This window comes from Drosophila teissieri, chromosome 2L, assembly GCF_016746235.2.
Source record: "Drosophila teissieri strain GT53w chromosome 2L, Prin_Dtei_1.1, whole genome shotgun sequence".
Classification (NCBI taxonomy): Eukaryota; Metazoa; Arthropoda; class Insecta; order Diptera; family Drosophilidae; genus Drosophila; species Drosophila teissieri.
Genome location: NC_053029.1, coordinates 2,253,661 through 2,280,072, shown reverse-complemented (window position 1 = coordinate 2,280,072; position 26,412 = coordinate 2,253,661). Strand labels below are relative to the sequence as shown.

Genomic DNA, 26,412 nt, shown 5'->3' with positions numbered 1-26,412 from the left:
AATATTTTAAAGAGGAAAACGGACGCAGGACACAGGACGCAGGACACGGGACACACCGACAGAAGGCACAAAGCACCAAACTTGTGTGCCATAAAAACGCTATAAAATTGCACAAATAGCATCGGCGACGTGGAGATCCACAGATATGGGGGCTATTGCTTTTTTTTGGGTGAGACATGGCAAGATCCCCGACATTATGAAATTCGCGCTGGATCCAAATCGATAAAATCCAATGGAACTCTTGTCAAAGTGGCAGCGGTAAAAGTCCATGAATATTATGTTCACAAATGGGATCAATGGTTCGTTCTTCAAAACGACATCGCCGTCGTTCGGTTAAGTGAACGACTTGAGTTTACCAACAAAGTGCAGCCCATTCCTTTGGCCGAGTCTAATCCTGAACCTGGAACGATGTCCTTTGCCACTGGCTGGGGAAATATCCACGGAGCGGAGGTTGGGGATGCGAGCAAAGGACCCATAAATCTTCTAGGAGTAATGCTCCGCATTCAATCGCCTAACTTTTGTCAAATATTCCATGGTCAATCAAAAATTTGCGCTGGAAATCCTAGGCAAACAATTTGTACCGGCGATTCTGGAGGACCATTGGTAATTAATCGGCAACTTGTGGGTGTTACCTCCGGAAGGGGACCAAAATGCGATTGGCCAGCTAGATTCTCAAGTGTGCCCTTCTACCGAGAATGGATTTTGAATGCTGTTAAATCTCTTCCCCAACATGTTTAGCAATTTTCTCAGCACAATCAAATAAATATTCAATGCAGCATATGTTAAAAGCAACCCAAATTGTGTATTCTTTTCAAGTTACAGCTTTCATAGTCTTTTTTAATATATAAAAACAATAAAGTAATAACAAAATGCATGTGAAAGTATCCATCCAACATTATATGAGGGTTGTAAGTGTCTTACATAAGACAATTTAGTTTTGAGGAATGGAAAATAGGGTTTATAAAGATGCTCCAACAATTTGCAAGAAAAAGCGATTTCCGAGTCATTGGGCAATGCAAACTGTGCAGCATAATCGCATGATATATGCCTAATCTCTGCTGCAGAAACCCACATCGCCCGGAAAAGGGGAAAATGGAAAACGGAGCCCGGGGAAAATACCCAGCCGCTAAGCCGGAGGAAGCTGCCTCTGGAGAGTCAATTCCAGCGATTAAATTAAGAATGCATAACTTGCAGGGTTAACAATGTTGCCGGGCGCTGGCTGGAGTGCAAGGAATCGGAGAATCGTTGGATTGGAGGAAGGACCTCTCCTCCACTGAAAACAGGGAGCAATTGCCTTGACAGGAGCACGAAGCGAGTCCCTGATTTTTATTTGCCATTCTCTGTGCACCCATTTCTCCGCTCATTCGCGGGCGAAAGCAAAAAGAAAGTGGACGGCGGTGCAACTTCTGCTACTTATCTGCTTTTTTCAATTTGCGATTTGTTTGCTGCAGCCACTGCCATTAAGGCACTGGAAAAAATACTACTCGCAACACATTCATGTTCAGTAAAAGTCGTGTTTATCTACTTAAAATATGATTATAAACGCTTTTAGTGTGGTAATTCCACATAAGTACTACATATTTTCCTCAGTGCACGCTGCTAACCTCAGAGTCGTTTCGTTTCCCCCTCTCCCATCGGAAAGTCATGTCGAAGGCGTCCTGTTTCTGGTTGCTCCGCCTGTTTGCTTACTTGTTTGCACTCCTGGACATGGAACGTGCCTGGTCGGGCCTTTTATAAACATCTTGTATAACTGGCGGCCAGTTTCCTGCAGCAGCCACCCACTTTCACTCTGCTTTCGCCAACCTTTCGCTGTATTTGTTTTTAATACAATTTCTTTTCTGCTGCGCTTTGCTTTGCGTTCTCGCAAATAGTTTTCATAAATGTTGTGCTTATGGTATAATGGGGGAGTGGTGGCCATCTCGTTTAATTTGTTCACTCGCGACTGCAGGGAACAAAAGCCAACCAGCTGGGGCCAGGACAAGTTTCCATTAAAGTGGAAGATTCCCTCACCTTTTGGTTTTCCCACTCTAAAGCTGAGTTTATGCGGAGAAGCTTGTGATATCTGCAGGAAGTCAAAGGGAAGTATATCAAGAACAAGGCAGTCGAATAAAGCGCCTAAAAGTATGCAAATTTATTTATTTATTTTTTGTGCTAAGCAACTAAGCAATTTTTAAAGCACTTCTGATTTAAAATTGCACAGGTGTAAGCCAAAAGCTGCCTGACATATAATTGAATTAATCCCCGCTCTTGTTTTCCCTTTTTTAGCCAACTCATTTGTTTACTCCGCTCACAGAATCCCGTACAGTGCTAAAAAAAAGTTAGCACACATGCACTATTAGCTTACGACAGCATATTTGCGAACGTGTACGTTAACTTTTTCGACCACCAGACATTAAACACACACATACTTACAGCACGGAAAAAAACGGCAAAAAGGGTTAAGTCCAAAAGAAAAACAACAAAAATATGGCTCCCAGCTGCATTTGTGGGCGGTGGTTGGCAGTTGGGTGGAAAGGGGCGGGGCAGCGAAAAAAAGGGCAGCATGTGTCTTTATTGCCGGCTTTTAAATGTTAACAAAGTGCGTACTTTGTTGTGTGCTTAACTGGCATTAAGAGCGACCAAAGCCACACACAAAGACCACGATCATTAACTTGTATTCTCATTCTCATACGAAGTGCAGCCCATAAACAAGGAAAAGAATACTTAGCAATACGCGTTTCGTTACTAATTTAGAATTAAAGTTGCATGCTTTAAGATCATAAATGAATCCCCTTACCTTCGTATCTTACTTTCAAATTCATGTTCAATTAAAATATGTTTGGTTTTTTGTGAATACTTGCACTCTTATATATTATTAAGTGCCATTGATATTGGTGTTGCATGGCCCATGAAATTGATGAATAGCCGAGCAGCTGTCAAATGGTTTCTAATACTCGTTTATTAGGTTGGAGCAATGTAGCCTTTGCAAGCGAAACCAAAGCCAAAATCTTTTGGTTGCCACTGAACCGAACTGCTGAACTGAGCTGAGATTGAGAACAATTTCTGCAAGAAAACCGCACGACACACACGACCTGTCAACACAAACACACTGTGCCCCTTTCCCTCTGGCGTCTCAAGGATGCCTTGCCCCGCCTTTGCGCAGGACCACACTCGAAGGACTCGCAGCTGACATGGCCATATATCGTACAATATTATGCATGCAATGCCAGGCAATGGCCAGAAGAATATTCAAAGCATTTAGCAACTCATTGTCCCTTTCGACAGCCAACCAGCAGCAGCAAACCAGCAACTGAAAGGCACAAGACGCTGCAGATGGTGGAGAAGGTGGAGATGGTGGAGCTGGGGAAAAATGTATTCATGGACCCCCAAATTGTATAATTTAAGTTTGCACATAAAATCACACCGCAAACTTGGAAAAAGGCCCGAAAAGCAGGAGCCGCAACAACAACAGCACTCAAGCGAACTGACATAGATACGCAAACGGATATGTGAATGGGGGAGCATGTGCCATGTAGTATATATAAGGCGAAGGTCCTACACTCAGTGGTCTTAAATGAAAATCTTTCTAAATAATAGATTCTAAATATGAAATTCAGGAAGGTAAGGAAAAAATCCCAAGGAATAAGCCTAAGGTATGCATTCTTCAGTTATTATAGTTCTAAATAAATTCAAAATTAGAAGACCGAATTCAAAGAACCTCTGTTTTTTGACTAGCAACGAGTTTTCCCAACCGTTTTCGCACTTTTCCTCTGACCTTTCCCCGCAACTTGAAGACGGCCGTCTCTATTACACAGTTGAGCACACACTCCACCCGCACGCACACACATCAAATTTGAATATTTTAAAGAGGAAAACGGACGCAGGACACAGGACGCAGGACACGGGACACACCGACAGAAGGCACAAAGCACCAAACTTGTGTGCCATAAAAACGCTATAAAATTGCACAAATAGCATCGGCGACGTGGAGATCCACAGATATGGGGGCTATACGATATCTGTAAGTAAAACTTTCGGCCCGATATCTGCTGACCTAAGTGCGTGTGCACATGGACTTGAGCGAGTGTGGAGTGGATGTCCTGCAAGGACCTTGTGCTTGCTCGGTTTTCCAGCAATGTAAGTCATTGTCATCGCCTTCGTATCGCACTCATTTGCCAGGACATCTCGGCCGGCGTCCTTTGCAGCCCTTTGCCATTTGCCATCCGCAAAATGAAACCTGATTTCCTTTAATTTTTCGTCTCTGGGACTTTGGCTTTTTTGGGGCTTCCGGGGCGACAATCTCAACACCCAACACATCAGCAAAGTTATGGCACTCCGAGGCTTTCACACGGTCCATTTCTGAGGCGACAAATTGGTCTTTCAGGCTGTCAACGCAAAAGGGTTTGCTCCTCGAAGTGCTTAGCTCCTGAATTTTAAGGTGAATTTTTCAGCTTCCCTTGGACATCGGTTAGTTGGGGTTTGCAACTTACAATGAACTTGGGAGACATTCTGTGGGCCGCCTTAATTAGAATGCCATAATGGAACGAACTGCCGGCGTTCAAACACACACTGGGCTCATACATAATTTATGCGCCATGAAAACGAATGTGCAAATTTAAATAATCAAATTCAGGGGCAAATATTGTGCCCTCGGGCATTCGCACACAATCATCAATCGAAAGAAACCACTTCGGGCCAAATCGAAAGGCTGCCAACTATTTTGGGTTCCAGAGCAGAGAAAAAGGATAAATGATTTTGCATAAAATTTAAGTGAATCCATTTTCCACCTGAGATTCAAGCGAGCTGTACTTTTACCCGGCACCTCAAAAGATTTCTGCTTCCATTCGGCTTTGCCGTCAATCTGTCACTTTAGGATAACAATTACGATAAGTGGGTTCTGGATATTTATTAAGCCAATCAACCGATTATGCCAAACTTTAATTGTCTTGGCTTGTCGACTTTGTGAAGTTGCCTTTGTGTTTCGGCAGACATGTGAGAAATTTAATACTCATGAGATTGTGTTTCATTTTCTGACTTTAGTGGGTTTGGCATTTTTCTTTATATGAACTCAAACTAGTGTTTACATACAATTTAATACATGTTTGCGTACTTTCCGGCACTTCTTTCAGTCGCAGGCATACGAATACTTGCCAAAAACCTTTAGCTATTTTAATAACCAGCTCTTGCGATCAAACTAGCAGCCAGGCATTCGAAAACTTTCGTAGTTAGACGGGATTAAATTAAGAGCGAAAACTTGCGAGTATAAATACCCATGTTTTTCGCACCCGCCGCCCAACTTTCGACCCAAATGCACCGCCACAGCTCTCTAACTGCTCCCGGGGCTAAACCTCAAACTCAGCAGTGAGCACCCACAACAACGACAACTTTAATTAAGTGAAAATTATGATGCTGTCAGGAAAAGAAGGAGACGGCAGGCATCAGCACATTGGGTGGGTGGGCATTTGAGTGGGTGGCCGCTGGTCACACGTGGCGTATGAATAATGTAGAATCTCAACTAATTAAGCCAAGTAAATGCATTAGCAACCAACCGCCGCAGCCTCTTGTCCAAAAACTGCAATTTTGCACAGCTTTCCGGCGCTCCAAAAGCAGCAGCAACAATTTGGGTAACATATTGTTTGTTTTAATTAAAAATTCTGTTCCAAATATGCAGCGAACTGGGAAGAAAAACAGTGCTGAGTAGTCCAAAATATCCTGAAACTAAACCGTTTAATAAGGATTTGTGGCGTCGAAAACTGGAACTTTGCGCACCTCTTAAGTCCTGCTCCATAAATCAATATCTGGAATGTCCATTTCGGGCCCGGTGATCATTGCCACATCCACTGGAGCTGGAGATACCGGCAATGCAGCTGCACGAGCCAAAAGACCAAAAAGGGCAAGGACTAGTAAGAAATACAGCTTCATTTTTACTCTACGAAATTTTCAAGACTCGTCAAAAAGATTTGTATTTTGTTTTGACACAAAGTATAATGATTTAAGATTTGTATTTTGTTTTGACACAAAGTATAATGGTGATGCGATGCATTAATAATCATAGTAGTTATAGTCATCATTGTAGTAGGGTCCTTCCGCTGATTCGTCACTTGATTCGGAGCTCTCATCTTCCCAGGATAAGGATCCCTCCGCTGATTCGTCACTTGATTCGGAGCTCTCATCTTCCCAGGAATAGGATCCCTCCGCTGATTCGTCACTTGATTCGGAGCTCTCATCCTCCCAGGAATCTTCAAATGACTCGCCGCTTTCCTCGGTGGTTTCCTGGCTGGAACTCTCAGGTGCTTCACTAGTTTCCTCAGGTGATGAAGATGACGAAGTTACTGTGGGACACTCTTCGCTGGAGCTCTCAATTGATGGTTCACTGGTTGCTTCTGTGGCTAATGAAGACTTTGAAGGAACACTTTCTTCAGTAGAAAGATCGATCCCTCGCAATCCAATTTGATTCTGGGAAATTTGCGAGTTTATTTTGGGTCTGGCAGATGCCAAGACCAGAAAAGCTACGAAATAAAGGCAAACACGTTGAGCGCGGAACATTTTCGGTTGAATATTGTGGGAATAGTGGATAGACCTTTCGTGCATCGTGAGGTTTATATACCTATCTTGAAGTTTGGGTTACTAATAGGAGTTTCCAGCAGACTTGCACACTCGCTAGTTGTAATTTCTGTTATTTCTTGGTGAATAGTTCGCCATTAAACTTAATTGGCTTACGTTTTTACAAGATAAGAAAGTCTGTCTAATGGTTAAATAAGTTACTTAAAGAAAAGTTTATAAAAATAGCTGTACTATTTATAATAAATGTTTTTGAAATTCCGTAAGAAACTAAAAACGAATCCATGATAACAGAAAGTTGCCAAACAGAAAGTTGACTAATTAAAACCAAGAACTAAATTATAAATACCAAAGTTATCACTCTATTTAATTAACAAATGTACACACGAGTATATCAACTAATACCCTACTCCTCCGTGGAGTTCTCAACATCATCCTCCCGTGGAGGCGGCTCCGTTTGCCATCTGTGGCCCATGGCATAGGGTGGCTTCGAGTAGGTCTTCACATAGAAGGTTCCGTTCTTGGGGATCGAGGGCTCTCCGCCCATCCGGAATTCTCCGTCGCTCATCAGGAGCACCCAGGTGCCATCGTCGTGGCGCTCGCACCGTGGTCCCCAGAATCCGGCCGGACTCGTCAGCGACTCTATGAAGTAATCATGGGATCTCTTATGCGAACAGCCATACACATAGCACTTCTTCTGGTTCTTCCCATAGTTGGGATAGAAGGTGGCGTGTCCCACGGGCTGCTCGAACCCAAAGCTAACGCTGGTTTGAATGGACTCCACATAGGAGGCGTCACTAGCATCGATGCGGTACTCGTCGCTCTTCTCCCGGAACTGTGGTCCCGCCGGATCCAAGGCGTATATGGTGTTGAATCGATAGGGCATTATCTGCTTCCCCGCACTGCCGGCGATCTGCGCTCCCAGCGAGTGTCCAATGACGTAGACGTCGTCGAAATGCATGTGCGCCTCCTGGTTGAGGTAGCGCACCAGTTCCGCCAGCAGCGCACCCATGTCCTCCACCATCTTGGCCACCTCGTAGTAGTTCACGTTCGTGGAGGTCTTGCTCCAGTCGCAGACGATCACATTGAAGTCCTCGTAGGCGGCGGGTTCTCCATTGGGTCCCGGATTGGTCAGGCTGAGATAGGCGTTCTTAACCTTCCTTATATGGGAACCCTTGCTCTGACTCATCCAGCCGTGAATGACAATCCTACAGATGAGCAATCAGGAAAGAACAATGGGAGTCTCTACAAAATATTCATTTCCTTCTTGTGACTAAATGCAAACTTAGCCATACAACTTAAAAGTGAATGCCCCTTAAAATAATCAGATCTTCATATGATATCAACTTCGTCTGCTATCTTATCACTTTTTAATGCAAAATTGCTCTAAAATTGTGCAGTTATTATTTGTTAGCTATTAATATTAATTAGCAATTAATTAAGTGTCAGTCAAATGGCAATGACTCAATGGCGATAACTCAAACGAAAGCTCAACCAAAAAATGTAAATATAGCAGATAAACCTGTTTTCGTGTTAGTCGCGAAATATAAAAATTCAATTATTCGGTGAGAGAATTCGGACAAATATTTGTTTTGGTTCTATTCATTAGATTGTTATTTTGCTCTCGCATTAATTTCTGGAGCTTAGTCTTAATTTCCATTGAATGGGAATACCAAATACACTGCCAATTGTTTTGAGCGGAAAGGTTTGCACAGCTTTTAAGCCATTATCTCACCGTTTAGTTTAATGAATTGATTGCGCTGAAAAACCCCCATTCGATCTGCCATCGGGGACTTAATCTTTCCGGAAACTTAGCCACTTACCTCGTTGGATGACGTGCATCGAAGCCCGAGTTCCGCAGGTTTTCCACATCGCCGACGAACAGTTCCCTGCCGCAGTCCGCAAAGTCCCGCTTGAAGAGTATGAACTGCATCTTACCCCTCGAACTGGTGAAGGGTATCAGATGCTTGAAGAACTTCTTCCAGAAGGAGGGATCCACGCCCAGGGTCTTCTTCTTCACCAGCGTGTAATTGCAGCTGGCATTGGGATCGAGTTCGGTTTTCTCCTGCTCGCTGCTGGCTGCAAATCAAAGTAAAACACAAAACAGCACTCTCAGTTTGGTAAATAGCGGCACACCAAATGTATCAATCAATTGTATTTCTACACATATCTGTGACAAGACCTTGAAATGTGTGTTTATTACCCACCAATTACGAGGGCCACAAATGCCAAAAGCAGCGCACTCACGACACTAATCCGTCCCAGCTGCGAGACCATGGCTGCTCCAAGATATCTCCCTGGGGCTTCTGACCGCTGGAGTAGCGCGTTTGCGATGACCGATCCCCACCGTTATAGATTTCGCACCCCGGCGGAATGAGCCGCAGATCCAACCGGCCGACTGCTGCGTGCGCAACTAACTGACACAGCTCTCGGCTCCGATCTCTCGATGCTGAGGCTCCAGCGGTGCGAGCTCCAGTTTCCCCATCGCAACGGAGAGCGGCGACCTCAAGTCTGTGCTCACTGGTCCACTCACTCCAGTGATAACCGATCGCTCTCTCTCTTCCCATAGATCATCGTGTTTCCCTATAAAGAGCATCTCTTCCCATAGAGATCATCGTATTTCCTTATGACGAGAAACTCTTCTCATAGATCATCGTATTTCCTTATGACGAGAAACTCTTCTCATAGATCATCGTATTTCCTTATGACGAGAAACTCTTCTCATAGATCATCGTATTTCCTTATGACGAGAAACTCTTCTCATAGATCATCGTATTTCCTTATGACGAGCATCTGTTCTCATAGATCATCGTATTTCCTTATGACGATCATCTGTTCTCATAGATCATCGTATTTCCTTATGACGAGCATCTCTTCTCATAGATCATCGTATTTCCTTATGACGAGCATCTCTTCTCATAGATCATCGTATTTCCTTATGACGAGCATCTCTTCTTATAGATCATCGTATCTCCCTATGAAGATCATCTCTTCCCATAGATCATCGTATTTCCCTATGACAATCATCGATTAGCAGTGTGTTGACAAATGACTGATGATTTTGAAGAACACAGCAAGTACGCAAGACAACATCTGTTTCTTACAATGTATGCACACATATGTATAAACAACATTACTAAAAATAACTCTAGTAACCAACAAATTGCTATGATTATTTGAGCCATAAGTCCTTCTGGCGCTAATTGGCAAGCAGAGAAACCCATAAAAGGTTAACCGATCCACCCTTTCTGCGTACAGATAAGTTAATTACCCCATTAAGTTGACCCGCTGTAAAATCCAGAAAAAAAGGCTGCGCAATGGGTATGGTTTTCCGAATCCTGGGGCCACCTTTTTATGGCTGTTAGTCAGCAAATGATTATCGCGGATCCCGAAAATGCTCAGTCCTATCGGCTAATTGCGTGGCCCTAATCACATTCGAAAACCAGCTTAATTAAGCAGCCCCGAGTGCATAATTCATTAATCCAAACTCAAATGAGGCGACAAATTTTCCAGTCACTTAGCGAGTCAGTTTTTCGGCTCGCAAGGAAAATGGAAAATTGGGGCGGTGCGGGGCGCGTTTTCTTGTGGCCTTTCCAGCCTTCCACCTGCGCCACATGAAAACGCTTTTAATTATGCAAATTTGGGCTGCCTTGTTGATTAGAAAATCCGCGAGGGGCAAAGCGAGTCACTCGAGCCACCGACAAGGTATGCAGTGCACCTCAGATTGGCACAAGGACCTCCAGGCATCAATCAATATGCAAACAGATCCTTGGGGGCGTTGGGGGTAGGTGGGCAGGACAAACAGCCCTTCCACCATGAGACCAATAAATTTGGCCAACCACCAATTAGATGTTGGAAATTAATTGGCAATGCCTCGCGGCCAACTGAAATGGAAGAAGGATGTGGATGTGGAGCACAATTCCTGCGGCTGAGGGAGAAATTTAAATTTGGTTCCTGGAAAAAGGGGATATGGGCAGACTTGGTCACAGTTTTCCAACCCAAGGAACTGCACCTTGTTCCCTTTCATTGAATCCCTTGTCATGTGTCCGGAAAAGTTTTTGCCTTGGAATGAACCTTACTTGCAGACAGTTTCCCAGCGATTAAGAGTAAAGGATGTTTTCTTGGAAACAACGAAGTAATATTTATGTAGTAGAAATTTCAATAACTTATTAGAACATGGTTGAAATAAAATATAGAATAGTTTGGGCAAATGAAAACCAACCATCACCTAACTTTTCCATCACTCCACCGATCAAAGTTTTACGAGCTGGGGGTGAAAAGTTTTCTGGCCAAAGCGGAAAAACTGTAAATCCACAACTAACATTTTTAAGCATAACAAAGTGCGACGAGATTCCGGGAATAAATCTTGACGCCGCTTTTGGTTTAGTCAGGCGTAGCCCCAAAAAGCGCTTATTATGCGGTTCAAGGGGGTTCAGGGGGTTCAAGGGGATTCAAGGGGGCAGTAAACTGGAATGGGGCATGTTTTGTCCTGGGGACTTTTAGTTTTTAGCTGCACAACGATGACTGCAACTTTTTCTATTGACTTAATGCAGTTGGCAAGTGCAGTGGGGTCTGAACTTGGACACGAAAACTTTAAAGATTAACTGCAGGAGCGTCAGGTTTACGGGGTAGCAGTTTCAAATTTAAGGCACAACCAAGTTAGTTTCTACACACAACTCATAGGTTTTACTTGCAGCACAATAGACAAGTTAACGATTTCGAATTCGTTTCGTATTTATAGCACAAAATTGGCAGAGTTGATACATGGGATCGATGGAAGTGCCAGTGAAGGGCATTCTTGGTATATTGGCCACTGCTGGATCGTTTTTTGCACTGGGAGCTTACTACCAGCACATCGATGTCATGCGGAGAATCCGACGACTGGAGCAACGAAACCCACATGCCTACTTTATCAGAAGGAAACTGTACGCACTGGTACAGTCCTTCCTATAATTTTTTGAATTCCTATTAACATAAACTTTTCCTTTCTTGCAGCTGGGAATTTTCGCCGTGCGCGCTGATAGCGCAGAGTTCGACGTGCAGCCCGATGACTGCCACAAGCTGGGCGGGATCATGAAGTACGGCTTTCCCAGCACCAATGACATCACCCTGAACGAGACCTTTGACTTTGTGACCTCTTTCGATCGCAGAAACTCCGCGATTCTGTGGCTGTGCGAGCGGGTGGATCTGTCCAATCGCGTCGTCTACGGCGATTCCACATCCGTGTTACCAGCTGGAGCCTTGAGGCAGTCGGAGGCAGCTCGTGTGTTCTTCCTGTCCAACATTAAGCCCTTTCTCAACAGAGGCTTCAATCTCGCCGTCTGGGATCGATTGCTGCAGTACGTCCATGAGATGAGCCAAAGACATGGCACTGTGTACACGTACACCGGATCGATTTACTTGCCCCGTGAACTGAAGTCGAACAGTTGGTTCCTGGAGTTCCAGTCGGAGGAGCGGACCATGGTGGCCGTACCTACCCACTTCTTCAAGATCCTGGTCATCGATCAGAAGATCGAGGGGGGAGATACCATTCCCTATGCGGAGGCCTACGTGATGCCCAACTCTCCGCTGAACAATAATGTCGAACTGAGGACCCTTCTCAGCGATGTCCGGGAAATAGAAAACGCCACAGGTCTGCGGTTCTTCGAAGGACTCGATCGTAATTTAGTCAACACCCAAGTGTCCAGTTCAATACTCCACCCAGTAAACAGTCTTTTGACAAACCCCTTAACTTTGCCGGCGACCAATAACTTTGACGATCGTAGTGCTCTCACATCACATAGTTCTCATAAATAGAATCTAAATATATGTACAAAGAGATAGTGATAGCCATGAGAAATCCTTCTTTTATTTGGAAGGGGAAATTCACGGAGCCCATTTCATGGACCGACAGTGGCAGCTCCTGGGACTGGGTTTCGTCCTGGGAGTGACTGCGCTCTGTGCATCCTTCGTGGGTGGCATGTATTTTCAGCACACAGATGCCAGAAAGCGCTTGCAGGAACTGGTAGAAACGGATCCCTATGCCTACTATCTCGGTCCCAAAATCTATGAAGTGGTAACCTAAATAAATTAAAAGATTATAGGTAAAACTTCAATATACTTCCCCTAACCAGTTTTCCTTTTTCGAGACCAATAAAGAAGTCGATCACCGGATGAGGCAAATCATGAAGTATGGGTTCCCTGGCCTGGACGACTTGCGTCTTTATAGTGACTTTGTGCTCTCCTACGATCGCCGCAACCGAGTGGCCCACTGGGTGTGCGAGCACCTCCAAGCGGACAGCATACATCCCAATCGAGGCAGACGTGGCCGTAACCCATACCAGCCGGATCTGAGTGTTCCCTCCAACTTCCGCTCGGAACTGAGCGACTATCGCAGATCTGGATTCGACCGAGGACACTTGGCGGCCGCGGGGAATCACCATCTGCAGCAGCATCACTGCGAGGATACGTTCTTCCTAACGAATATTGCCCCACAAGTGGGCGAGGGCTTCAACCGCGGCGCATGGAACAACTTGGAGCGATATGTTCGAAATCTGGTCCACCGATTCGGATCCATATTCGTGTGCACTGGTCCGCTATATAAGCCCAATGAAAGAGGGGCAGGTAAATGGGCCGTGGAGTACGAGATGATCGGACTCAATATGGTAGCAGTTCCGACGCACTTCTTCAAGGTCATCATGGTGGAGTCACAACTGCACCTGGGCAAACCCTATATGGAGGGCTATGTCCTGCCCAATGCTCCAATACCAGATGGCCTGCCACTCCGCTCGTTTCTCTGCGACATCCGGGAGATTGAGCACTACGCAGGGCTCAAGTTCTTCGATGGACTGAGGAGAAGTGCCCTGTTTGGCAGCAATTATCCCAGTGAATCACAAGTTTTTCGGGAATTTAGTTAGTGAAAGGGTCCTATTTGTTAAATATAATGGAAAATACAAAAAGCTTATCTGCAAGCAGGCTTTTTTCTACAAGTTGACATGTCGACAAATTGCTACATTCTACATGTTATCAAGGCAACACTACTCGAAATTATTGTAAGGCCCATTTATGTCCATCAACGAATCACGAGTTCATCAGTGGGCCTTATGTGCCCTTGCGGGAGTAACCGGGTTTGTGTGCGGAGCCTTTGTTCAACAAGAGGCGTCCATAAGGCAGCTGTTCCGGCAGATTCGAAGGGATCCCTATGTCTACCACCACCGGCACAAGTTGTATCCCATGGTGAGCTATAAAAAACACTTAAAAATATATCCATAATATTATTTCTAATATTTTTACGAAAGCTATCCACCTTTAGGACTGACCATGAGACCCGTTTGTGGCATCGTTCCACTTCACTGGCCGACAAATTCAGGGAGCTGGTTGTATCGCCGATCTTCGATTTCGTTAGTGCTGCTCTGATGCTGAAAACCGATGCGGCAACTACCACAGATCTGCTGGACCTCATCAAGTACGGACTGCCCAGCACGGAGAACCTGTACGTCCACAAGGACTACGTTGTTTCGCAGGACATGTGCACGAACGCTCCCCGATGGATTTGCGAGCACTTCCGTGGCGATTATCAGAAGATAAAGTCGGATGATGGCGGCTATAGCAGCTTGAACCTTCGCTACAATGACGTATATGTGTTGAGCTGCGGTTCCATGAGCATCTGCAAGGCATTCAAGCGGAAAATCTGGAACGATCTGGAGAAGTACGTGTCCAGCAAGGCCATAGAGTTTGGCTCTGTGTACGCCTACACTGGGCCGATTTACACGCCCTCCTGTCACGAGGGCGGCAAGTGGACCATGAAGTATGAGGTGTTTGATTGGATTCCGATGCCGGTTCCATCCCACTACTTTAAGGTGCTGATCGTGGAGAGTCGTGTCCCAGGATCACATCCCTTCATGGAGGCCTATATCATCGAAAACAGCCGAATGGTTGGCGGCAAGTTGAGTGACCACCGCGTCAAAATCGCCGAAATAGAGCGTTTTACGGGGCTGCGATTCAACAAGATCCTGCAGCCCGTAGTCCAGTTCGAGAAGAACTCCTTTAAGATAAACACCAGGGCGTGGGCCGGCCGGTTTGAGGAAATCTCTGAGCCTTTGGTGACCTTTCCTTCGGACAAGCAATTAAATCTAATATAAAACCCTGACTGTAAGCTGTAATACTTTTAAAATGAACTCTGAAATGGTATATTTTAATAAATGTGTACAAATAATCAAATCTCTTTTAAATTTTCGTTATATCTTATCTACATATTTATTTATTTAAACTCAACCAACGTATTTCGTGACGTCACGTAATTTTATTGCGCCACCTCACACACAACATAACTCGCAGCTGTTCGCTAACAGCAGCGCTGTTAAGTGCGACTTGCTTATCGATTCGGCGTTGGCAGCCGACACAGAGAACAATCGATTAATACTCGATTTTCCGCTGCCGATTAACGATAGCTTACGTGGCAAGGCAAAAAGAGCAAAAAAGATCGAATTAGGGAACTGACGTGGAAGTTCGTTTAGCTCGAAATTATTCTTGTTTTTCAACCATCGATCGTGCGCCGCGGCCGTCGAGAGTTGAGCCCAACACCGAGTGGCCAAAATCGAGGAGTCAGTGGTCAGGAATCCGGCCGAGCAGCCCCCGAAATTGCCAAATTCCCAAATCGCCGTGGCGAACTTTGAGCCAATCCGTGTGTGTTTTCTCTTCGTTTTCCGTGAAAGTTGTTTGTTGGCTTGGCGTCCACCCTCTTCGCTGCAAGCAAGGTGATTAATCCGGCCCAGGAATGAATCCGAATATGTACGGGCCACCGCCCACGCAGTTCCAGCAGCAGCCCCAGTTTGGAGCCCCTCCGCCGAATTCCGGAGGTTGGCCACCGCAGCAACAACAACTACCGCAGCAGCAGCAACCGCCGCCGCAGCAGCAGCAACAACAACTGCCTCCGCCGCAACAGCAACAACAACCACAGTTTGGAGCACCACCACCAACGTCGGCGGCATCCCAGCCTTACCTCAATGGCAACTACCAGCAGCAGGTGAATGGCATAGCTTTATCCATGATAGCTTTAACAAGAATGGACGGAGCATCCTGTACATTCCGGCCAGCTTCATCCTTCTCTTCTTCAATAAACTGAAGTAGCCCATCAAGCTTTCGTTATTGAATTTATCCCTAGTTGACAATAAGAATAGAGTTAGCATCCGAAATCCATTGGTATTGATAAAATAAACATAAATTTTTAAAACTAGTTAATAGTATAGTTTCGCGTAGTATACAAATATACAAAGATGTACCAGTGTAACCCAAACCACGGCAACACTTTTTAGAAATTTGTCTGATAAGCTGCGAAGTGCTCTTCATTCATTAAAAGCGGTCATCCGTGATTTCATAATGAAATATTCACTATTTCTTGAGCTGAGCTTGTAGATAAGAAAAACTAAGTGAAATTATTAAAAACCATTCTCTCTTGCAGTTGGCCACGTCGATGGGAGGTTTGAGTGTGGGTGGTGGGGCCAATCCCCTAAAGCCACCACTCCCCCAAGGAGTACCCGCTGCTGCGGCACCACCGCCAACCGGTTTCAATCAGTTCAACTCTAATGCGGCACCCCCTCCGACCAACAACAACAACGCTGCATTCGGTGCTCCACCACCGACGCAAGCTGGAAGTTATGTCAACGGTGCCCTACCGCCCAGCAGCACTCCACAAAGCGTGGCCAGTGGCATTAATCAGATGAGCTTGAACAGCGCCAGTTTGGCAGGATTGCCGCACATGCCGCCCCCGAAAACGGCAACGCCTGGAGCAGCACCTGGTCAACCTCCTATTCCTGCAGCTGGATCTACTTCTCAGCCGCCCCTACCCGGACAACCCCCAATTCCCGGACAGCCACCATTTTCCGGTCAGATTCCCACATCCCAGCCTGCCCCTAGCCCGTATGGAGTACCGAGTTCACGACCGGGTCAACCCCAGCTACCTCCTGGAGCAACTCCTCCGACTTACACGCAACCCGGATTGCCACCTCAGCAGCAGCAGGGAATTCCACCACAGCAACAGCAGGGAATCCCACCATTGCAGCATCAGGGAATCCCACCACAGCAGCAGCAGGGTATCCCACCACTGCAGCAGCCAGGAATCCCACAGCAGCAGCCGGGATTTCCCCCACAGCAGCCTGGATTGCCACCCATATCGCAACCCGGTTTGCCCCCGCAACCAGGAGCACCTTACGGAGCCCCCCAGCAAGGCGGGTATCCAGGTGGCTTTCCAGGACAGGCTCCCGGAGGCTTCCCTGGAGCACCACCACCACTTCCAGGTCAGCAGGCAGCTGCTCCGCCACAATTCGGAGCTCCACAACCTGGTTACCCGGGTCAGCAGCCGGGCTATCCGCCACAGCCCGGTCAGCAGCCGATGCCAGGCTATCCACCACAACCGGGACAGCAGGCAGGAGGACCAGGATATCCACCTCAACCAGGGGCCGGTTTTCCAGGTCAGCCAGGACGTCCTGGCTTTAATGTATGTCATGATTATTATTTTGTAACGAGATTTCCAGTAATAACCCTTTAACTATTTTAGCAACCTCCCATGCCAGGAGCAGGAAATATGTATCAACAGGCGCCTCAGGCACGACGCCTGGATCCGGATCAAATGCCCAATCCCATCCAGGTGATGATTGAGAACCAGCGACTGTGTGGAGGACCGTTTGTGACCAACCAGCCAGGATTGCTGCCCCCATTGGTGACCACCAAATTCTTGGTTCACGACCAAGGCAACTCTTCACCCCGCTTCCTGCGCTCCTCGCTCTATTGCATCCCCAATACCGGTGATCTTTTGAAGACCACAGCTCTGCCCTTGACACTGAACATCTCGCCGCTGGCCAAAATTGCCGAGGGTGAAATGGAGCCACCGATTGTGAACTTCGGCGAAATGGGACCAATTCGTTGCAACAGGTGTAAGGCGTATATGTCGCCCAACATGCAGTTCGTGGATGCCGGCCGCCGATTCCAGTGTCTGATGTGCAAAGTTACTTCGGAGGGTAAGCTATCTTGCACATAATTAATGAAACCTAAATATAAGTTTGAACTACCTTGCAGTTCATCAGGACTACTATCAGCATCTGGATCACACTGGACAGCGTGTGGACAAGCATGAAAGACCTGAATTACTGCTGGGAACTTACGAGTTCCTGGCCACCAAGGATTACTGTCGGGTAAGTTTTATATTGAAAATTCTGGAAATTAAACTTCAAAACACACAGCAATGCGGGGCTTTTAAAAATAGTTTTCTATTCATAATGGGACATAAACATATTTCAATAAATATGTTGAACATCTGGCATTAGTGTATTTCCAAAGAACGAACATTTTCGTTGGTTGTTTTAGAAACACATTTTAAACTGATTTTTAATTATCGCAAACCATTTTCCTTTGCCGCAGAACAATACTCCCCCGGAGGTTCCCGCCTTTATCTTCATCATCGACGTCTCCTACAACACCGTGAAGTCGGGACTGGTTAATCTGCTCTGCTCCCAGATCAAGAACATACTCAAGCATCTGCCTGTCGATCAGGGTCAAGACAAATCCAAGGTGCGGGTGGGCTTCATCACGTACAACAGCACCGTGCATTTCTACAATATCAAGAGCAGTCTGGCCCAGCCGCAAATGATGGTGGTGGGCGATGTGCAGGAGATGTTCATGCCTCTGCTGGATGGATTCTTTGCCACCCAGATGAGTCTGCAGCTGTAATCGATGCTCTGATGGAAGAGATCCCTCGTATGTTTGCCGACACCAAGGAAACAGAAACGATTCTGTATCCTGCCATTCAGGCGGGCTTGGAGGCACTTAAGGCATCCAATGCAGCTGGAAAGCTGCTGGTGTTTAACTCAACGCTCCCCATCGCGGAGGCGCCTGGCAAGCTAAAGAATCGCGACGATCGTAAGCTTTTGGGAACTGATAAGGAGAAAACCGTACTCACCCCGCAAACCACTGCATATAACACACTGGGCCAGGAGTGTGTCCAGCAGGGTTGCTCAGTGGATTTATTCGTATTTAACAACGCCTACATCGACTTGGCCACGATTGGACAGGTTTCTCGGCTGACTGGTGGCGAGGTGTTCAAATACACATACTTCCAAGCGGACGTGGATGGCAAGAGACTAATACAGGATATCATTAAGAACGTGTCGCGACCGATCGCCTTCGACGCGGTGATGAGGGTGCGCACATCGGCGGGCATCCGACCCACGGAGTTTTATGGTCACTTCTTTATGTCCAATACAACTGATGTGGAGCTGGCCAGTATTGGTATGTAACCATAAGTCGATTTTGGTTTTATATAAGTTAATAATATTCCTTTTGATTTGCAGATGCCACCAAGTCTGTAAGCATTGAGATCAAGCATGACGACAAGCTGGCTCCAGAAGAGAACGTGTACCTTCAAGTCGCACTGTTGTACACCTCGTGCAGCGGACAAAGGCGTCTGCGTGTGCTTAACCTGGCTCTGCGGGTTACAACGACTATTGCCGACGTCTTTAAGAGCTGCGACCTTGACGCGATGATGCTGTTCTTCGCCAAGCAGGCCTGCTTCAAGTTGATGGAGCACTCACCCAAGCAGGTGAAGGATAACCTAATCCATCGTTCGGCGCAGATCCTGGCCTGCTATCGTAAGCACTGCACCTCGCCCACCTCAGCGGGTCAGTTGATTCTTCCCGAGTGCCTGAAGCTGCTGCCCCTGTATGCCTCGTGTTTGCTCAAAAACGATGCTATATCCGGCGGTTCGGACATGACGCTAGACGATCGATCTTATGTTATCCAGTTTATTCTGTCCATGGATTTGAATCAATCCGTCAGCTACCTGTATCCCCGTTTCATTCCCATCCACAACGTTGTGCCCGAGGAGACAGATCTGCCCACTCCCGTTCGCTGCACGCACGAAAAGACGCAAGAGGATGGCGCCTACATCCTGGAGAATGGAGTCCACCTCTTCGTCTGGCTGGGCCAGGCATTGTCGCCTGATTTTGTGCAGTCTGTCTTCGGTGTTCAGGGTCTGCAGCAAATTGCTTTGGAACGGTTTAACATCGTTCCAGAAACGCCGCTGGCCAAGCGCATACACGGCATCCTAGAACAGATCATGAAGGAGCGATCGCGATACATGAGGGTGCGTATTTTCATTCAAAAGTTAAAAAATTCTCGCCTCTTGCCAGTGTGTAACGGACTTAATCTTTTCTTCAGATAACCTGGTTGCGGCAGAATGACAAGCTGGAGAGCGTGTTCCGACACTTCCTTGTGGAGGACCGCGGTACAGACGGTTCCGCCAGCTACGTGGATTTCCTGTGTCACATGCACAAGGAGATCAAGGATCTGCTGAGTTAGCACGCCGGCTACTCCGGCACATACAAGCCCGAGCAGCGATGGGCAGACAGCTATTCCCAAAACAGGGCTCGGATGCGTCGTCTGTCGTCCATGCGCAGTCGCCTCGGAAAATAAGAAATGCAAAGGGTTTAGGATCAGAAGCAGAAACTGGCGCTGATAGCTGTTGGAACTTCAATTATAATTACATAAAAATACATATACATATATATTAATTAATGGCTATCATTTCGAGCGTATCAATTCTTCCATTAATTTTATTAAAGTTTTCATATTTTGCTTTGTTTTACTTTATATATATATATTTGTATGTATTTTTTGATCCGCTGCGCTAAAAACGAAACATTTGTTAAACGAGGCAATTGCTTATCTGCAAAATTAGAAAAAATTATTCTCTTATAAAATTCCATTAATATGTTTAATTGTAATTACAAATTACTTGCAAATTTTCCACAGTTGAAAACTGCTAGTTGATTAAAATGGATAGTATAAGAGCACTACTTTGTTCACTTTCTTTTTGGCCTAATGTATTTTTGCAATAACTTGTGCGCTGCGCCCTGCTTTTTATCATACTTTATGTCATTGAAAGATTATTATATTATAACCTAAATGTTTCGTATGAGAATTACTCGACTTATATGGTATATTGCCCCTTCAACTATCGAAAGAAAAACCAACACTGCAAAACAAAAACACCCATTTATTGAGAACGAAAAACGGAATAAAAACTTTATTAAAAAGCGAATCAAAACGTGTGCTCTGCTTTCAAGAAAATGGGGATGTCGGACTAATGGTTAGTACTTCGCAGCAAGAGTTGATCGTCAGGATATCAATGATTTGTTTTAATACCCTTAGTGTCCAGATTTCTGCTTCCATGTGAGGAAGCCACTTACAAAGTTACTATGCTCTATGAAGATTAAGAACACAATGGCCCGCATTTGATTTCCCCCTTTTAATAAAAGTCGTCATCTATTTTCATTGAATGTTTTATATTTTTCCCCTGCCTTATTGAGGGGTACAATCGAAATTGCAATAAACTTTCAATTTTGCGTCAGTTATATATTTTATATTTGTATTTTATTAGGCCTTTAAATATCTAAGAATTATTATTATTTGACGTGCACAGTTTACATTTACATAATTTTTCTTTTCTTGTTGTCCACTTGTCGCCGGTCTTTGTTTTTCATTTAGCAGTTAGAAAATGTTTTTTTCAACTTCAATGTTCCCGAAATTCAATAACAATTTAAATTAAAACATTGCCTAGATCGAATGTCGCTCCGTGTGAAATTGTCTGTCTGTCTGTTCATGTGGGTGGGTGCATACTTATGTTCGAACGTACTAAGTTAAAATTGCGGAGCTCGAGAAACGTTTTGAACTGATTTTCTTCTCGCAATCAAATAAATGGAAAGGGCTCGTAAATACTTGACAATTAAACACAGCATTGAAAAGTTTTGATAAAATATGTATAGGTTATTTCACAATAGACAATCGCACGCAGTTTGCCCAGACTTTATCAGAGTTTTTTTTGTTGGCGCTTACAATTAGTGCTAGATATATAATTACAAAAACATTGCTGCAGCTATAAATTTTCCATCATACATTTTGATTTGCATTGCCATAGAAATCATCAACTAAATTCTATGTGTCTTGGAACACAACTTACTGATTATGATTGCAAAACATTGGCATGGAAAATGCTCAACAGTACAGGAAAAAATCAAAGGACAATGGAGCGGTTGATTGATATTATTGAAGTGTTGATAAACATATATTTAAATAGGCATTATGGCTGCTTTATAGTCTCGCTTAAAAAATATATATTACTGAAACAGATATTTGGGGTCTTTGCCAATTAAGAAAATCCTATCGCCCGATTCGGTTCCACTCACAGCAAAGTTTCTTAAACAAAAGCAGCAAAATGTATTCCAGATGTGGGTCTGTATTTCTGTGTTGGGGTTCGTGTGTGTTATTGTGTGTGTGTGCTATTGAGAGGAGCGGAGAGGAGCAGAGGATCATCTATTTCGTGAACGCCATGAACACCGCCCACAGAATTTCGTTCGCATTCGGCTTGGCCGACTCCGTTTCGAAGTCGAGATCCAGCAGCTCCCGCACTCGCTTCATGGCCACTTCGTAGTCGTCATCATTCAGCGGCGCGAAGGCGTTCTCGATCACATCGCTGGCGTGCGCCAGGAAGATAAGCGCCAGCATCCGTTTGTCCATGCGCTGTGGATCGTTGACCCACTTGGAGAGCACAGAATCTTGGATCTGAAGTTAAACATATCGGATTTAGTTTTGGAATTCCCGAACTTATCAAAGTCTAGTTACACACCTTCTTAACCAGGCGACATTTGACAACATTATCGCTCAGCGGATGTGTCGTCATATCGAAGAGTAGGAAATTTTGCTTTTCCGTTGTGAGCACTCCCTTCTCCACCAGATTTTTGGCCAGACGTTCGCGCACATTTTTCAGTTGGTAGCGCAATTTCAACGGATTCCAAGTTTCACCTGCCACAACAATTAGCTTTTAATAAACATCCTTGGCAAAATGGCAGGCGCTTAAATACACACCACTAAGATATTCAATCCAGCTCTGCACCGTCTCTGGGGGATCTGTTTCCTTAATGTGTTTAAGTGCCTCATCGAGTAGAACGTCTCCCGTCTGCTGATCCGATTTCAGTATCAATTTTCTGTAGGTAAATTGTAATTAGCATGCTTCTAAAAGGATGTGCAAACTCGGTTTCTGTACATACCTTGTACATAGACCACGTCGTCGCATGCCAGATTTCTCAATCATCACGCGACCTCGCAGTCCAAGTTCTATGAGAATGCATCCGCGCAAGCCGCTTGATATGCAGTCGTTCCAGAAAGATGTGTAGCCCTGAAAATAATTAAAAATGCTATTAGATTCACGCTATTTGGGTCTTGATGGGAATCTTAAATTGAGAATGTACGAGTGCATTACTTACATTGATTAAAAGTTTAAGTAATGGGTTTCTATCTTGAATTTAAGTACAAACGTCATTAACAAATGGTTACTGTCACATGTTTCAAGGTTTCGACATATATTTGAGCAATTCAATGGTTTTGTCTTTTCACTTGTGTTGGAAGTAAAAGAAATAAATAATTACTCTGTTGCCGGGTCGTAAAGCTCCCAGACGAATATATTCAGTTGTTAAAACATTAAACACTTGAGTTTGTTTAGGCCTTGCCCATAAAAAGTATGACATGTTAATAATAACTTTTAAAAGCCTACAATGCTTATCTAGTTAAAATGCCAAGTAATTATGTAAAGTTATGTTTGAACAACAAACTTAACGAAACTAAAAATCAATTATAAAAGTTACTCTATTATTAACGCTTGAAAAATCATGATAATTGGAAGGTATAGATACCTTACCTTTACCACCGTTTCATGATTTCAGTGCCGTTTCATGATTTCAAAATAATTTATATAATCGCATAAATGATCGATAAGGAGTCGTTCCCAATGAAAGGTATACAAGTGAATCATTTGCAGGTTCAATAAGAGAACACGTCGCTCATCAGCGGCATTGCGAGATATTGAAATGTTCATAATGGATGGTATGATGCCAAGTACTTTGTATAATTTCTAAAATGAGTGACGTACGACCGATAAGAGCAGCCCAAAGGAGAATGCAAAACGGACGATCGCATGGCGGAGGAGGGCAGCACTTGGTCGTAACTTCCTCAAACAATTAACCAAATGAATGGAGTCTTCGCGATAAGAGCGCCCAGAAGGGGAATGTAAAACAAAAGCGGACAGCACGTCCCACTGTTTCCAGCCCCTATCCCCCCTTTTTGGTGGGGTGGTGGAGGTGGTGGGCACACAAATACACTGCGGGCAAAATAATGAAAACAAATAGACGTGGTGTCACCCACAAAGGCACATGTGTGCATTACTATATGGTACATGCGAACAGCAATAGCAATTGAGCGATAAAGCTGTGTGCCAAGTGAAATACAAAAACCGAATTCATGGAGACAAGCGAATCCGCCGGTTCGCCATAATGGGTCACGTATGGATGATGGTTCGCATTTACGGACATCATCCCGAGCTATACGCAGATTTATGAATATTACAAACGTATGCAAATTAACCACTTATTGGAAAACTCGTTTGACGGAATGCTCTCAGTGCTACGAGCTGAATTCGCTGGAGTGAAGTTTTCAAAGAGATATTTATAGCCACAACTACCAACTGAAGCATTATTAGAACGCTATCTATTTAACAGCTGAAAACGCAGACTGGAATTCTAAAAATCTTTTTAATTAGGAGCTAGTCGCAACTGTGTGATAGTTTTGTACATAACACAACAATACAATAAACATTTTTGAGGTCGAACAGATTTGTAGCGAATTTTGCCCATGTGTACATAACATAAACATAACACTTATTTGGGAAGTACAACAATAAAATACAAACGGAAAGCAATGGGTTTTATACCCGTTACTCGTAGAGTAAAAGGGTATACTAGATTCGTTGAAAAGTATGTAACAGGCAGAAGGAAGCGTTTCCGACCATATAAAGTATATATATTCTTGATCAGGATCAATAGCCGAGTCGATCTGGCCATGTCCGTCTGTCCGTCCGTCTGTCCGTCCGTCTGTCCGTCTGTCCGTCTGTCTGTCCGTATGAACGTCGAGATCTCAGGAACTACAAAAGGTAGAAAGTTGAGATTAAGCATACTGACTCCTGAGACATAGACGCAGCGCAAGTTTGTCGATTCATGTTGCCACGCCCACTCTAACGCCCACAAACCGCGCAAAACTGCCACGCCCACACTTTTGAAAAATGTTTTGATATTTTTTCATTTTTGTATTAGTCTTATAAATTTCTATCGATTTGCCAAAAAACTTTTTGCCACGCCCACTCTAGCGCCCACAAACCGCCCAAAGCTGCTACGCCCACACTTCTGAAAAATGTTTTGATATTTTTTCATTTTTGTATTAGTCTTCTAAATTCTATCGATTGGCAAAAACTTTTGCCACGCCATCTAGCGCCACAAACGCAAAACTGTCAGTGCTGAAGATCCTTCGCATTTCATAGTGATAAGGTATCAGATAGTCGGAATCGACTATAGGTTCTCTTGTTAGATTAGAATGAACGTTTGATAAGACCTGCAGAGATGGAGCAGACTGTTATTTATGACGAAAACAAAAGTGGTTAAGAAAATGGTGTTGGCAGTCTCGCTGATTGCGCGTTAGTCACCAGGCTGGTCAAAAGATTTGACAGTGAATTGCTCAACAAACTGGAAAAGCCAAGCAGACATGGGTGACACCAGAAAAAATTTTTATCTCTAGGATAGTGATACTGATAGGGATTTGCAAAATGTTATGCCCAATTATATGCTCCATAACTGACGTGATGTATAACCCCTAGAAAACCCTTTTTACTACGCCTCTGCTTGAAGATGGACCGCGATGCACTTGAGGCCAAACAAGAAGTTGCGAAAGAGAGAAATCGAGAGAGCGAGGGAGCGAGAGAGAGCGACGTTGGTTAACAGGTGAAGAAGAAGCACTTGGGTTGCGAAAGAAACCAATTAATTAGTGCATCCCAGGCAGATAAGAGATAAGGAGCACACCCACCTCCTTGTCCTTGAGTCCCAGCAGCAGAACTTCCTCCATGAGCGTTAGTCGTGTTTCCTTGGAGTCGCCATCGTCGATGTTGTCCTCCTGGTCCTTCAGGCTGTCCAGTGCATCCTGATTGTCGTCGGGGGTGTTGGCATTCAGACCGCCCTCCGCTCCACCGTTTTCGCGGAATTTCACCGCGCGACGCACCAATCCATCGGAGCGATTCATTCCGGAGAGTTGGGAAGTCGGAAAGTTCGGGTCGATGGAGTTATAGAGATGTGAGATGGGAGCGAAGCACCTCTGTGTTTTTTTGCTGTTTGCTGCTGCTCTTCTTCCTCTTTCCTCGTTTTGTGTGTGTGGCACAATTTGCTGACTCGACGTTGGAGTTTCACAAGTGTGTGTGTCTGTTTGTGTGAGTGCGGGTGTTTGCGTTTTTCTCTGTGTACTGGTCTTCTGTTTTTGTGTGTTGTTGTTTTCACTGCCTCTTTTGCGCCCCCTTTATTTTGTATTCTTTTGCACACACGCACTTATCACACTATCGCATAGATGCAGGCCCTAAACTGCGTTTCGTTGTTGCTACTTTGCTCGCCGTTTTTGATGTGGGAACTCGACGGTTTGATTTACAATTTGGTGGCCCGTACTAAATGTGCATTTGCATTGGCCTTGCATTTACTGGGAATATGCGAGTGCCTGCGCGAAATAAGCTTTTTCCTATTATTTGTGTCTTTTGTCGACGTTCCGACGTGACATGCTTTCCGCACTTTCCACCACTGGCTCTTTTCCAGGCCCTTAGTGTTGGACAACGTTGCGTTTCGTTTCTAGAGCAGCTAGAACGAAATTAATTGTATCATTTTTAATTTTTTTTCTTAATTTGACGAGCTTAATATATTCATACAATTTTGTTCGAAATATGGTTACAGCTTTTTTGGGACATGCCTTAAAATAAGCAGCCGA

At 44.8% G+C, this 26,412-nt stretch overlaps 7 protein-coding genes across 8 annotated transcripts; 4 read left to right on the top strand and 3 right to left on the bottom strand.

Annotated features, from left to right (window-relative positions):
- Positions 1-4,995: 4,995 nt before the first annotated feature.
- LOC122618360 (dentin sialophosphoprotein-like) lies at positions 4,996-6,902 on the bottom strand. Of its 2 annotated transcripts, none has more exons than XM_043794757.1 (2): positions 5,749-6,902; positions 4,996-5,697 (listed from the first exon to the last, which is right to left on the bottom strand). In XM_043794757.1, exon 1 carries the CDS (start codon positions 6,568-6,570, stop codon positions 6,022-6,024), a length of 549 nt encoding a protein of 182 aa, XP_043650692.1. In that variant the 5' UTR covers positions 6,571-6,902; the 3' UTR covers positions 4,996-5,697; positions 5,749-6,021. The 2 variants fall into 2 exon arrangements, with proteins under 2 accessions (XP_043650692.1, XP_043650700.1); XM_043794765.1 differs by having other exon boundaries at positions 4,996-5,691.
- On the bottom strand, positions 6,880-8,946 carry LOC122618350 (phospholipase A1 VesT1.02). Its single transcript, XM_043794747.1, has 3 exons — positions 8,748-8,946; positions 8,364-8,619; positions 6,880-7,748 (listed from the first exon to the last, which is right to left on the bottom strand). The coding sequence occupies exons 1-3, from the start codon at positions 8,815-8,817 to the stop codon at positions 6,947-6,949; spliced, it is 1,128 nt and encodes a 375-aa protein (XP_043650682.1). The 5' UTR covers positions 8,818-8,946; the 3' UTR covers positions 6,880-6,946.
- A 2,263-nt stretch (positions 8,947-11,209) lies between these two features.
- Positions 11,210-12,367, top strand: LOC122619638 (endonuclease G, mitochondrial). The gene is made up of 2 exons (XM_043796690.1): positions 11,210-11,475; positions 11,536-12,367. The coding sequence occupies exons 1-2, from the start codon at positions 11,305-11,307 to the stop codon at positions 12,334-12,336; spliced, it is 972 nt and encodes a 323-aa protein (XP_043652625.1). The 5' UTR covers positions 11,210-11,304; the 3' UTR covers positions 12,337-12,367.
- A 13-nt stretch (positions 12,368-12,380) lies between these two features.
- Positions 12,381-13,557, top strand: LOC122619645 (endonuclease G, mitochondrial). Its single transcript, XM_043796702.1, has 2 exons — positions 12,381-12,595; positions 12,654-13,557. Exons 1-2 carry the CDS (start codon positions 12,422-12,424, stop codon positions 13,434-13,436), a joined length of 957 nt encoding a protein of 318 aa, XP_043652637.1. The 5' UTR covers positions 12,381-12,421; the 3' UTR covers positions 13,437-13,557.
- Positions 13,492-14,739, top strand: LOC122619631 (endonuclease G, mitochondrial). Its single transcript, XM_043796678.1, has 2 exons — positions 13,492-13,755; positions 13,818-14,739. Exons 1-2 carry the CDS (start codon positions 13,585-13,587, stop codon positions 14,658-14,660), a joined length of 1,014 nt encoding a protein of 337 aa, XP_043652613.1. The 5' UTR covers positions 13,492-13,584; the 3' UTR covers positions 14,661-14,739.
- A 234-nt stretch (positions 14,740-14,973) lies between these two features.
- Positions 14,974-20,609, top strand: LOC122611966 (protein transport protein Sec24C). Its single transcript, XM_043785405.1, is given in 8 exon segments — positions 14,974-15,544; positions 15,980-17,014; positions 17,075-17,534; positions 17,593-17,708; positions 17,935-18,211; positions 18,214-18,801; positions 18,864-19,654; positions 19,729-20,609. Coding segments are annotated over 8 exon segments (3,771 nt in total). The 5' UTR covers positions 14,974-15,295; the 3' UTR covers positions 19,984-20,609.
- A 985-nt stretch (positions 20,610-21,594) lies between these two features.
- On the bottom strand, positions 21,595-26,237 carry LOC122614478 (Golgi phosphoprotein 3 homolog sauron). The gene is made up of 5 exons (XM_043789047.1): positions 25,474-26,237; positions 22,617-22,744; positions 22,435-22,553; positions 22,196-22,371; positions 21,595-22,131 (listed from the first exon to the last, which is right to left on the bottom strand). The coding sequence occupies exons 1-5, from the start codon at positions 25,684-25,686 to the stop codon at positions 21,883-21,885; spliced, it is 885 nt and encodes a 294-aa protein (XP_043644982.1). The 5' UTR covers positions 25,687-26,237; the 3' UTR covers positions 21,595-21,882.
- Between the last annotated feature and the right edge of the window lie 175 nt (positions 26,238-26,412).